The sequence below is a fragment of the Canis lupus genome, chromosome 29, assembly GCF_048164855.1.
Source record: "Canis lupus baileyi chromosome 29, mCanLup2.hap1, whole genome shotgun sequence".
In the NCBI taxonomy this organism is placed as follows: domain Eukaryota; kingdom Metazoa; phylum Chordata; class Mammalia; order Carnivora; family Canidae; genus Canis; species Canis lupus.
The window spans coordinates 4,582,160-4,595,815 of NC_132866.1; the positions used below are offsets into that span (position 1 = coordinate 4,582,160).

A 13,656-nucleotide genomic window follows, 5' to 3' on the forward strand; every position below is an offset into this window, starting at 1 on the left:
TACTGGATTTGAGGTACGTGGAGGTCATCCACACACAAATGTCCACAAGGCAGTTGGATATACATGTCTGGAGTTCAGGAGTGATGTGAAGTGTGAAGAAGCAGACTCAGGCACCACATGACCTGTCAGGAGGCAGTGATGTGATAGTCGTGGGCCAGCAAGATCCCTGGGAGCAACTGGAGTGAAGCTCTGCAGAATTGGGCCTCAGCACTCCTGGGTAAGGTGGTAGAAGGGACTGTGGCACGCATCCTTCCCAGGAGTGCTTAGTGGGCCACCTCCTTTTTCTTTTCTTCTTGATCTACCTTGCTAACATTTTGTCCAATTTATTCATTTTCTTTAAGGAATGCACACTTGGGTTTATTGATTGTCTCCATTGTTTTGCTTTCCTTTTAATTAGGCCAGTCTTATTAGGAAATTTTATGATTTCCTTCCTTCTTGTTTCTTTAACGTACTTTCTCTTTTCTAGTTACCTTTATTGAACATGTAACTCAATTATTTTTATTCTCCTTGTTTTTCTAAATAAATTCATCAAAAATATAATGCTAGATATCTGCTTTAACAACCATCTTGCAAGCATTTTCATAATTGTTCATTTCAATTTCCTTCTTAACCCATTAACATTTTTAAGAATTTTAAGAATTCATTTTGGTATTCAGACATTTTCTTAACTATCTTTTATTGTTAGTTTCTAATTTAATTGTGTTGTGGTCAGAGAAATGGTCTCTGTGACAAACTTCTTCCATCACTGTGAAATTCCCCTCTGAGATGTAGCCTGTGGTTAATTTATAAAGTAACACTTGTGTAAAATGGGTCCCATCATTTTTAGCATATGGTTCTAATTATCTCTGGTATATCAGATTGGCTAATTTCAATGTTCAAGGCCACAATGTTACTAATCTGCGTGTGTGTATGTGTGTGTCTACTTGAGCTAGGTGGAAGTGGGTTCAGATCAGTTACTCTGTGGATTGGTCAAATGTGTCTTCTTCTGTCAATTTTTCTTTACTGAATTATGAGAAAATATTGTTGATTGTTCATATTCCTTACATATTCTTTTTAAAAAGATTTTATTTATTTATTTGAGAGAAAAGAGAGAATGAGCAGGAAGGAGGAGTGGGGGAAGGGAGAAGCAGACTTCTGCTGAGCAAGGAGCCTGATGCAGGACTCGATCCCAGGACCATGGGATCATAACCAGAGCTGAAGGCAGGTGCGTAACCAACTGAACCACTCAGGTGCCCCTCCTTATATATTCTTGATGTGAATTCATTACTATGTAGACTTATTCTTAGCCCATCTCAATATTTTTTCACCTAAATTCTATTTTGTATTAATAGTACTATTCCAGCTTTTTAGAATGTGACTCTCTGTCTTTTTCTTTCTTCACTTTTAATTTTCCTTGAGGTTTATTCTAGGTATATTTCTAATCAGCAACAGTAAAAATAAATCCAATCCTTTGTCCTTATTAGTTAGCCATTTACATTTATTATAATTGATCATGTATTTTGGCTAATTTCTACATCTTATTTTGTGTTCATTCTTAATGATTCTTTCCCATTCTCCTTTCCTCTTATCTGATAAATCGGGTGTTAACAACTTTTTTTTTTTTTCTGGAAAGGATATTTTTTGATACTTTTATAAAAGAGAAAACAAATGTGAAAACATTTTCGATGACATTCAAATTATAAAACATGATTATAATAGAACAAAATTGAGGGCAGAAGCTAATTGTCTTAAACAAGTTTATTTTTTTCTGGACATTTTCTGGGCACATTTTTCAACTGCTGCACAAAATCCAGCTTAATGAATTTATCATGAATTAATGGCCTTCCTTGCCTATCTGTCAAATGAGACACTTGGAAACTTACTGTGATGGCAGCCTTGTGTTCATCTTCTTATTTTGGGGAAGAAATTTTGCTGCGCTGATATACCTGTTGTAAATTTGCTAATTCCTCTGAGCATCACTGTCCTGAATGAGGAAGTGCTTAGTCTAGTAATTCGGATGTAGTATGTGTGCCCTTAGCACACGTATGGTGTTATTGTGTAATATACACCATGTCTCACCACGCAACTCATTAGCAAAACAATCCACATTACCATGCCTTAAAATCACAACATTTGAAGTCCACGCTTTTCTTTTTTTGATAAATGAGTATGCCTTGGTGATGGAAAAAAAAAGTCTTGGAACATCAACATATGTGGTCCTCAAGAGGCTGCACGGGGCTGCCATTGGGATTTGCAGTGTGTGGCTATGATAGCGGTGATCGTGTCCAATGCAGCTGTGGTCTGTGATGAGCTGCGGTGCAGTGCCAAAGCCCTGTGGGCAGCACATAAACAAATGGGCGTGCTGTGTTCAGTAAATCTGTATTTATGGGCACTGAAATTTTAATTTCATGTAATTTTCACATGTCATGAAATATTCCTTTGTGTTCTTCTTTAACCAATGGAAATAACACTCCTAGCCTGTGGGCCACACAAAGACTAGTGGTGGGCCAAATATGATAAATAATTTGGAGTTTCCCATTATAATTTTTCGTTCTTTTTGTTCTATTTGGAAGCTATTGATTTTATCTTATTCATTTAGTGATTTCCCTTAATGTTAAAAATTATATCTAATAAATTACATTTTATAATAAAGAGGAATTGGTCTTTTTTTTTTTAAAGATTTATTTATTTGAGAAGGAGAGACAGAGCGAGCAAGTGTGCAGCAGCAGGGGGAAGGAGAAGCAGACTCCCCACTGAGCAGAGAGCCTGATGCCAGGCTCGATCCCAGGCCCTGGGATCATGACCTGAGCTGAAGGCAGATGTTCAGCAGACCTGAGCCGACTGAGCCACCCAGGTGCCCCTGAGTTAGCCATATTTAATTAATTTTTTAAAAAAGCATGCCTACTGAGTCGTGTTTCTCACAAGAAAGTCCAAAGTTGGTCATGTTTCTTTTTTAATCATTTTACTAAATTATACATATTTTTTATAATAATGTCCAGAGTCAGTCATGTTTCTGTCCTGTGTCTGATCTTTCACAGGAGTGGGACACAAAGGATTCAGTTCTCAAGAGCCAAGCTTGAGGACAGAGACACTGAGTTCCTCTGCTACCTCCATCTGCTAGAGAAAAGGCAGCGCAGATGATGGGAAGACCATGGGCCGTGGAGTCAAGACACCTGTGGCTTTTAACCTTGGTCTCCCGCCCCACCCCCTTTGGGGCAAATCACTGAACCTCTCCAAGCCTTAGTTCTCTCACTTGTAAAGGTTAGTTAACAATACCTCCCCTGCGTATGAGCTTTTAGTAGACCTGGTATCCTCGAAGCCCCTGCTCACAGAGGCCTTGATAGCGGGTCACCACCATGAACTTCACTCGTGTCCCAGCAGGTGCATCTCAGCAGGGCTCATTACAACTACAGGGCTCTGCACTCTTAAATTCAAAAGCCCAGCTCTATACTTTTGCTCTCTTGCAGGGATTTCACTCAGTCTGTAAGTGGGAAAGCATTTATAAAGCATTTGTTTTGGTCACTTCTAGACTGAATGTGTCCATTCCACAATGGCCACAGCACCGTGTCTGGTTTGGTGAAAGGCTGGTCCAGCAGGTGGTGAGCTGGACGTGCTGTCTCAGCAAAGGCCGTCATTCTACACTCGCTTATGCTGACAGTCCTTTTGACTAAGGACGCCCCATTAGGCCATCAAGGGAGCTTTGAGGTTGCTGTATGAATGAGCCCATGTGAAATCTGAGCCGAAGAGTGGGGTCCCTCCTGAGAGGTCAGAAGAATGTGGTAACATCCATCTTACTAGTTGCTTGAGAATGTATGACCTTTTCCTGTTATAAATCTCATTTTAATTTTGTGCCTGCAATAAGTGCATAAATATGGTTATGTGTACTAACAGACATACATGCTCAAACCCTGGAAATGAAGAACGATGAAATCTTGTTGTCAAAAAGGGCACATGAAAAAAGAAATCTTGTTAATAAAAACGTATTATTGATGTGGGTTCTTATATTTCATATGTTTCTTACATATCTTTCATTGGTTATAGATACCAACCAGGACATAGCAGACAAAATTAAAGCAATAGTAAATGATCCCCCTAAAAAATTTAGGGACAATAAATCTCTTAAGAATCGCATAAAGGGGAGTTAAAAAGTACAAACTCCCAGCTATAAAATAAGTTACGTGGATGTACTGTACAGTGTGATGACTGTAGTTAATAATACTGTATTGTATATTTGAAAGTTGCTAAGAAAGTAGGTCTTAAAAGTTCTCATCACAAGAGAAAAATGTTTGTTAACTATGCGAAGCGATGGATGATAACCAGACTTCTTGTGTTGATCATTTCACAATATACACAACTATTGAATCATGATGCTGTACACCTGAGACTGACATAATTACATATCAATTATATCTCAATAAAAGAAAGAATTTTATAACAAATTACTGAACATTTTCCCTTCCTTTTTTATATTTCCTTTGTTATGCCATTCTGTTTAATGTGATCAATTTTTAATATTCCCCAATTAAATATTACGTGATTTATTCTTTTTAGCAGGAATTTAAAAATTAAAAAAATCAAAGGAGGTGGGAGGTGATGTAAATAAAGCAATGAAGCAGTCCTGTTCCACTCAGGATTACAAAAAAAAAAAAAAAAAAAAGCATAAAGAATTAAGCACCATACTTTTCAAGAATCCTGAAACAGAAACCTTTCATTAAAGTATTAATTCTGCTCACTCCTGAAGTCCATCTTCCTGTACACCAACCTGCCCTCAGGCTTCCTGGAGTAAAGTGGACCCAGCAAAGTGAGGTCCAGTCAAAGCAGCAGGTTGTTTGGTTCAGGTGCAGAAGTTAATGTGCGCCTTAGGCAGAGCCAAACCGCTGGTGCATGCACACGTGCAGGCCAGCCACAGTGATGGATTACTGCAATGGATCAGGGGCCAGGAGACAGGCCGACCTCTGAGCTCTTCCAGGAGTAGGTAGTGAAAATTATCTATTGCACACACATTCTTTACCTCTCCCCATTGTTAAGTCTTATTAAGCCCAGACCCTGTGGAAGAAACTCAGAAGCATGACACAATTCCTGTCCTCAAATTCTTCCTGCCACCTTGGGAGCTAAGCCTCGTTCTGGACAAGGGGACTTAGCTCTGAAGAGAGCAGAGGTGGAAGGGAGGAGTGGCCTAGAAAATGCACAGGCATCACTGGCAAATATGGAATCATCCCTTAGATTAAGGACTGTGTGGTTAACCTCTCATCAAGAAGTGGCCACCAAGTATCGGCCTCATTATCTGGAACATCATTTGTGTTGTTCTGATGGCTTTCATAATCCAAATGTGAAGCTCATGTGGACTAACTAACCAAACTTAATTGGCATCCGAATTTCCTACCCCCCAACCTCCAGCTCCAGCCTCCTCTGCACACAGCCCTCCAGCACAGCTCACTCTGCATAATGGCAGTTGTCCCCACCGCCCTGATTCAGTCATTGTTATATCTGAAGGGTTCAGAAAAAGACCTGACCCTATGTATGGGGGAATCTGGCCCATCACAGGGGACGCTGGTTGCGGGGAGAGTCCTATGATGGGATGGAGAGTGTATGGAAAGCTTAGGGTACAACTACACTCACACACTCATTCGCTCATTCATTCATTCATTCAACTGGTACTAGCTGGGTGTCTACACTGGGGATATTACTGCGAAATAAAGCAGGCAGGCTGCTCCCCACATGGACAACAATCTGGGGTGGGAGGAGGAGTGAGGTAGACCATCCAGGAGCTGCAGAAGCAGAACAGAAGGATACCAAACTTTGACTTTGGATGCCAGGGAAAGATTTCTGAAAAGTGAGATCCTTCTGGAACCTCAGAGATGAAGTGGAAGGCAGTAAAGTCAGGGGCAGAGGGTAGGCAGGTTCCCGCTGACATCACTCAGTATTATCTGCAGCCTTGGGGAGATAAGCAGCTTAATGGGTCAGTTTCCGTATCCGTAAAATGGGGGTAATAATTTGCCTCACTGGGTGGCTGTGGGGGCCTCATGAGATAATGACCATTAAGCAGCTAACAGAATCCTTGTCACCTTGATGTTCAATCGATGTCTGATGGATGGATGGGGGATTCTCAGGGGTAGAGAAAGCCTTAATGACTCATCAGTTCAACTTGCTCAATGTTAAGGCGGGATACAATTCTGATTTTTTTTTTAATGAAAATCCAATTCGATATACTATTCACTTACCCTCTGTGAGCTGAGTGAAACTAAAAATATTTCACATTCTTTGTGTTCAGCCACTGATGACAACTGATCAAAGAAATAAGTCAATTTATTGCAGGTGGCAGGCAGTTTGCCTTGAATAATGTTGTTTTACAAATTTTATATTAAATTAGAAGAGAAAGAGTTCCCCAAATTTCAACTAATGGATGCAGAGGTTCACAAAAGGAATTCGTACCCAGGAGCCCTGAGGAAGGACCAGCTCTGGTCACAATTGCTCTCTCCTGTCACTATCAGACGATAGATCTTCTAGTAAGACGACAGGTTTTATGTGAAGGTTCCTGAATGATGCTGCGGAGAAGGGAGAGGACTGGACTGGCTCCAGCCCGGGGCAGGGCTCGACCCCTGGCCTTAATCACAATGTAGTTATAAAGCTGAGAAATCAAACAAACATATCCCGAGTTAGCCGAGTGTGGGAAACACAGTGAGGTGTATTTAAAGACAAAATGCACTAATCGTGTGTTCACAAATGAAACGCCCTACTGACTTGATCATAAAGTCATCATTTTGGAGCCAAATAACCAAGATTCGGGCGATAATTGCTCCTTCATCTCTGTCTCGCCCACTGCAAAGAGGTCCTAGGAAAACAGCAATGAGCCCAGGCAATTCGCCGCAGGGATGAACGCCAAGCCCAGTACGTATCTGGCACCTGAAAAGATTCCCTGAAAGCACGGCATTTTATTAGGAGACATGCAACTTGACCTCTGCTGCATTCTGTGATATTCGCACGCAGTCCTCTCCATCTGAAGTCAAATCCTCAATGCAAATGTGACATTCTCAGTCTTAATTTGAAAATACCAGGCCCTTGCGTATCAGGGGTCGGTACTGTCATCCACCGCTTCTCTCATGAGAATCCCAGGCACAGCGTGACACTGTGATGTGTGTGTGTGGGAATATGGCATTCGCAGGTGCATTTCTGAGTATGGGCCATCGGAAGATTGCATGTCTATCAGGAGTCCTTTCTAGCTCTCATTAGATGAGCTTCTGGAGATCACTTAGCCCATTGACTCAGCTGTTCTCTCAGCAGAATGGCGAAGAAGTTCAGTTTTCTGCTTCCCTGAAGAGTTCTAATAATTACTGTAATGTTATTTCCCTGAGTGAAAAATGCCACTTGATCGCAGTGGGTACGCTTAGGAAATTAAAAGATTCAGAGTTGAACATATACATCCCAGGGCAGCACTGCTAACGTGCAAAACTTTCGCCCATCGTAAATAAACGAACTCCACGTTTAACTAATATGTGAAATGTAAACCCCTATCTTGAAATCCAGTGCTCACCTTTTAAAGCACTAGTCACTACACTTTAAAAAACACTTTGAACATATTTTTGAATTTTCATCACCAATCGTTCTTTGGGGATTCCTGTTTATCCATGACTAACATGTTTGGGGGGGGGGGAGTGTGGGGATTACAATTTATTTTATTATTGTGCTTTTCGGTTTTCAATGAGAAAACTTCCACTACAGTTGGGCAATGGTAAAAACTCCCAAATAATGTGATATCCTGGCCATTTTAATTGTCTTTCCCTTCTGAAATTTGAAACACATTGTTTTTATTTTTAAATTATTCGGCACGACCGAAATGTTTGTTCAAACGAAGAACAAAGTATTCCGAGGACATACCATCATGGTCCTGTAACATCATGCAAGGCACTCCTTTTGTAAAGGCTTACAGTTATTTAAAAGAATATTTTGGAAATTTCCATAGGCTTTGTTACTTTGAAGACCAAAGGGGGAGAGAGGTGGAGAAGATGGGGCCTGAGTGCCGTGACAGGGCTCTAAGTCCAAAGGTGAGGGGGTTCTCCTGGCCTCCTGGTAGCTGCTCCCCATCTGAGGCACAGGGAATGGCCTTGAGCAGCCCGTGGGCAGCTTGCTTTTAGAACTATGGTCAAGTTCAGTGAGTCCTGACCGAAGAAAGGATTTAATTATAAACTGATTACAAGCTGCTTTGCTGTTTATTTATTGTGATTTCAGCACAGTTTCCTTTCTCTGGGAAAACATCTCTTTGGGATAATAAGTGGCCCTCAAGCTGACTGTGCCAGGGCCCAGGGACTGCATTTGGGCTGCTCCTCCCCGCACCCCCACCCCACACCCATTGTGCAAATACATCCAGACACATGGACCGTCATGGAGGAGAGATGGACTCTGATTTCTAAATGCCCCACCTGGCTAGAATTATTTTTAATTATGCATTTGTCAGAAAGATTCCCTCTGTTTGATTACACAATTACGTATTAAGCTTAAAAAGCTTGAACAGATTAACAGTTTTTATTTTTTTATTTTTTTATTTTTTTTTAAGATTTTGTTTATTTATTCATGATAGTCACACACAGAGAGAGAGAGGCAGAGACACAGGCAGAGGGAGAAGCAGGCTCCATGCAGGAAGCCCGATGTGGGATTCGATCCCGGGTCTCCAGGATCGTGCCCCGGGCCAAAGGCAGGCGCCAAACCGCTGCGCCACCCAGGGATCCCAGATGAACAGTTTTTAAATACCCAAAACTGATTTTTAGTGACAAACCAAAAACTGAAAAATATTTTTTAAAAATTTTGTTTTTTTCTCATTTTTAACAGGAAACCATTGTTGGAAGGAAAATAACCAGCTTTGCACCAATTTCTAGCCATCACATACTGAGGTATAATATAACGACGTTTATATACACATTTGTCAATTTTCTGAAAGCTCCATTGATTGTCAGATTGTACATAGTATTTTCCCAATGTTGTCAAACTTTTTTTTTTTTTTTAATTCTTTCTTTCTAAGTTTCCTGCAAACTCGGGGTCTCCAGTGGGGACGTTGAAGAACACTGCTGGAACTCTTCTCATATACAAAACAGCATGTACATTCAAGCTCCATGTATTGGTGTTTCTTTTTAGCATGATAGTCTATTAAAACAGGCTTGAGATAAAATTTTTCGATTTATAAGGGAAGGGTTTTCTTTCTCTTTTCTGGCCTTCTTGCATTATATTACACTTGGGCAGTGTTTCTCCAAGAGAGATTTGGCGTTGCCTGTAAGTCTGGCTGGGCAACATGGTATCGCAAACGGAACCAGCATGCTGCCTACCTTCGGGCTGCCTGGCCAGCAGCAAGATGCCTTGCGATGCTGAGGAGTTAGTGAGTTTGTGGCTGCCACCAGGAAGGCTCAGTGACACACGCCCCAGGATCCAAATTCACCCAACTCTTGGTTGTCCTACCCTGGTCTCCAACCTCCAACCTCTTCTGTCTCTCCCTCTCTCCTTCTCTCCCATCCATATCTCTCTCTCTCTCTCTCTCTCTCTCTCTCTCTCTCTCACACACACACACACACACACACTAGTGTTCATCAGGACCACTGCTGGTCAACTCGGGGGGAACTGACACAGGGCAGCCCTCCCTTCCAGCAGCTGCAGCAGCACTGGGATTCAGAACCAAGCACGGAAATCCTACCAGGGGTGGAGGCAGGGGCTCTGGCTAGCGCCCTAATCCGCTTTGCTCCAACTCCTCTGTCCCTGTCCTCCCCCAGGGAAGGTGCATCTCCCAGGTCCCCGGGTGCGGGGAAGGTGGGTGAGCACACGGAGCACCTGCAGCACCAGGAGGCTCTCTGAAATGACTGGTGCCCCTAGGTGACCAGAGACTTCGAGACGGCCTAAGTCTGGTACCAGGGCCACCCTTTCTCTCCCAATGGCCGTGGGGTCTAAAGAGGACCTTCTGGGTAGATACAAACGAGGAGAGTGGCTTACATGTACCTGGAGGCTGCTGCTTCCCTCTGCATGTGGGGGCAGCCGGGGCCCAAACTGGGGGGGGCGGGGTGAGGAGCAAGAGTGAGTGGGGTGTGAGTGTGAGTTGGGTAGGGAGCAAACCCCAACCCATCCTGTGAGTGTGGGTGGTAGGCACTGCTGCCGTGGCCACCTGAGGCTCCTGGTCCTAGGAGGAGGTCAGTAAGGGCCAGGGGAGGACCAGGAAAGGAGCTGCTGCCCCTGGCCTCTGGCAGCCCTCCTCCCTCCTCACCACCACTAGGAAGTCCCTCTTACACCTGGCCCAGTCCCTGCAGTCCCAGATCCCCCTCGGCCACACTCTGGTCAGGGTGAAGAGAAGCCATCCGGCCCTCAGGGCTGCCGTTCACCGCCACTCCCTACCTCCCTGGAGCACCCAGGGAAGACCCAGAGCCTCCAGGTGGCCCAGGCTGGCCTGGAGGAGGAAAGGGGCCGCGGGTAGCACCCCGGCTGCCCTCCCACAAGTACCTAGAAGTCTCTTGGGCTGGGCCAGGCTCCCCTCGACAAAGCGGGGGCTGGGTGCCAGCCTGTCACCCCTGGAAGGCGCGGCTCCGGATCAGAGCACAGGCTGGAGGCCCAACAGCTGGAGCAGGGCCCCTCGGAAGGGTCACCTGGGGGAGGCTCGACAGGTGCGCGCCCCGCCCGTCTGCGCTCCCCGCGCGCCCCCGCCCCGGCCCCGACTCCGCGGGCGCCACGCGGGCGGGACCGGGCTGGAGCTCAGGTCCTCCGGACGACACTGGGCCAGTCCCCGCGTCCGCTCAGACTTCGGTCCCCTCCCGACTGTAGACCAAGGGGCCCAGGCGGAAGCCGGCGGCCGCTGCCTGCGGGCCGGCGCCGAGGCCGGGGGCGGGGCCGGGGGCCGGGGGTCTCCCGAAGGAGAAGTCTCCGGCCAGGCCTGCGGGGAAGCTGCCGAGGCCGCCAGCCAGGGCCCCCATGGCCGAGGCGAAGCTGGAGAAGCAGGCGGCGTCGGGCGGGGACGGCGGGGCCCGCGGGTCCGGGGAGGGGGCGCCCAGGGGCTGCAGCTCGGGCGCCCTGGCTCCCCCGGGGCTCCGCGCTCCCGACCCGGCGGCGCCCACCTCTCCTCTCCTCTTCCTCTTCCGTCGGAAATTCCCGTTGTCGAACATCTTCTCGCAGTTGGGGTCTAGGGTCCAGTAGTTGCCTTTACCTGCGCAGGTAAAGAGAGGGCGCAGCTCAGAGCAGGTGCGGTCTGAGCGCCCCTGGTGTGCACGCCGCGACCGCAGGTCAACCTCGAGAAGATCCCCCCGCGCTCCCTCCATCCGTCCTCACCCCCAACTCGTCCCCCACGCCTCGAGGTCTGTGCCTGGGACTGGGACGAACAGCGACATCCCAGAAAGGCCGGGAAGGGCCCCCACCGAGGCATCCCGAGCCCCTCTAAGTTCAAGGCCAGGGAGAAAGCAGCCCCCGGGGTGCAGAGCCAGCTGGGCCTCTGCGTCGTGTCCCGCGCTTCCGCGAGCGGCATCTCCTCGGCCTTACTTACCATTTTTTAAAAATAAAGATTGTATTATTTATTTACTCATGAAAGACAGAGAGAGAGAGAGAGAGAGAGAGAGAGAGAAAGAGAGAGAGAGAGGCAGACACAGGCAGAGGGAGAAGCAGGCTCCATGCAGGGAACCCAACATGGGACTCAATCCCGGTCTCCAGGATCAGGCCCTGGGTTGCAGGAGGCGCTAAACCGCTGAGCCACCCGGGCTGCCCCCTTACTTCCCAATTCTGGGGTGGGCACCGTCCTCCCCGTTTTACAGCAAAGGACCCCGAAACCCGGAGACGCGCCCCCCAAAGCCGCCCCGCTGACCAGCGATCCGGCTCGTCCTCCGCGGGAGCGCACAGGGGGTTCGAGCCTCACAGGGCGCTAGGCCCGAAGTCGGGGCCCGCGAGACCCGGGGGTCGTCTAGGAGCCTGTCTGCCCCTCAGCCACCGCTCCTCTCCAGCTGGGCCTTGCAGCTGGGATGCCCGGGGCCGCCGCCCACCCCTCCCCCCTTGCTCGCGCGCCAGCAGCAGCCGCGCTGCGGGAGTCCGCGGGGTGCGGCCCGGGCCGTCGGGGGCGCGCCCTTTCACCTGGGTCGTCCTCCTCGCGGGGCACCTTCTTGAAGCAGTCGTTGAGCGACAGGTTGTGGCGGATGGAGTTCTGCCAGCCGGCCTTGCTGCGCTTGTAGAAGGGGAAGTTGCCGGCCACGTACTGGTAGATCTGGCTGAGCGTCAGCCTGCGCCGCGGCGCGCTCTGGATGGCCATGGCGATGAGCGCCGAGTACGAGTAGGGCGGCCGCACCAGGCGCAGCAGCTCCTGCGGGCCCGACAGGCTCAGCCAGGCCAGGTCGGCGCCCGCCAGGCCGCCCGGGGCGCCGAGGAGCGCGCCCGGGGCCGCGTAGCCAGGGCCGGCGAGGGGCGGCGCCCCCGGGCAGGGCGCGCAGGGCGCGGGGCCCAGAGCGGGCGCGTCCAGCCACAGGCGCTGCGCCCCGCCGGGGGCGCCCAGGTCCCCGCGCGCGTAGGGCGCCGGGGGCGCGGCGGCCCGGGCCTGGCTGTGCGCGCCGGGGCAGACCCCGGAGCCGTCGCAGTACGAGGCCATGTCCAGCCGGTCCCGGGGCGGGCCGGGAGGCTCGGCGCCGAAGCTCATGCGCGCCCCGTCCAGCCCCGCCGCCGGCAGCTCCCGGGCCCCGCCCTCCGCCCTTTAAATGCGGTCGGGGGCCCTGGCCCCGGTGCCCGCGGTGACGAGCCCCCTCCCCCCGACTGCGAGGCCCCGAGTGCCGTCTGGATCCCCGCCCCAGGGTCCGCTTTCCGCCCCGCCCCGGCCCCGGCGCACTCCGGAGACGCCGCCCCGGGGATTCCAGCCCGCGGTGCGTCCTGCGCCCCGGACCGGCGTCGGCGGGAATCTCACCGGTCCCGGCCTCATCTGGCCTCTAGGGCCCCGAAGTCCCGGCTGCCCTGCTGCCCTGGACCTCCTCGCGCAGGTGCCACGTCTCCCGCAGGCCCCCAGTGGGACGCACGGCACCCTTGCTCGCCCTTGGGGGACCCTGCCCTTGCGGAATGTCTCATCCCCCCGCGCGCTCCGCAGACGGGGAGGAGTCGCGATGAGGCCCACGGATGTCGATGCGCTGGGCCACGAGGCGAGGCAGCGCGGGGAGGACGCGAGCGACCGGGGCCAGGCCTGGCTGGGCCGGGACAGTGGCGCTGGAGGCCTACGGGGTCCCCGCTCCATCAGTGCGCGGAGGCGGGCGGGACCCCTGACCCTGAGACAGGCTGGAAGCTCCAGCCTCCCCAGCTGTCCCGGGAAGCCTTTTTTTTTTTTTTTTTTTTTTTTTTCGCAGAAACCGCGCCTGGCTTGTTGGCGCCGCGGGGTGCAGGGATTAGCGAAACCCTCCCCTGGCCGTCCCGGGACTCCGTGCGCGCCCGCGCGGTTCTCCCGCTGCCTCCGGCTCCCTCTGGCTCCCCAAGCCTCCCCGCTCGCGGCCTCCCCGCTCCCCGCCGGCTCTCCGTGCTCCCGCCCACCCCCCGCCCGGTGCGCCTGGCACCCCGGGGCTGGGTGCCTGGGAAGAGCGCCCGCCTCCTGGACCCCCGAGTTCCTGCCACCTGCAGGAGACGGGAAAAGTCTCCGCCGATCGAGGTTCCGAGATAGGAGCTGGGCCCCATCACTTCGAAAACCAGCGCCTGCTGCAGCAG

General features: G+C 50.0%; 1 protein-coding gene across 1 annotated transcript; it reads right to left on the minus strand.

The window, feature by feature from the left end:
- Positions 1 to 10,739: 10,739 nt before the first annotated feature.
- FOXI2 (forkhead box I2) lies at positions 10,740 to 12,613 on the minus strand. Its single transcript, XM_072804704.1, has 2 exons — positions 12,058 to 12,613; positions 10,740 to 11,146 (listed from the first exon to the last, which is right to left on the minus strand). Exons 1-2 carry the CDS (start codon positions 12,611 to 12,613, stop codon positions 10,740 to 10,742), a joined length of 963 nt encoding a protein of 320 aa, XP_072660805.1.
- Between the last annotated feature and the right edge of the window lie 1,043 nt (positions 12,614 to 13,656).

Excerpts from the sequence above, each read along its gene's own strand:
- FOXI2 (XM_072804704.1), bottom strand. The coding sequence starts at position 12,613 with ATGAGCTTCGGCGCCGAGCCTCCCGGCCCGCCCCGGGACCGGCTGGAC. Across the intron at positions 11,147-12,057 it reads CCGCGAGGAGGACGACCCAG|GTAAAGGCAACTACTGGACC; the intron begins GTGAAAGGGCGC and ends TTACCTGCGCAG.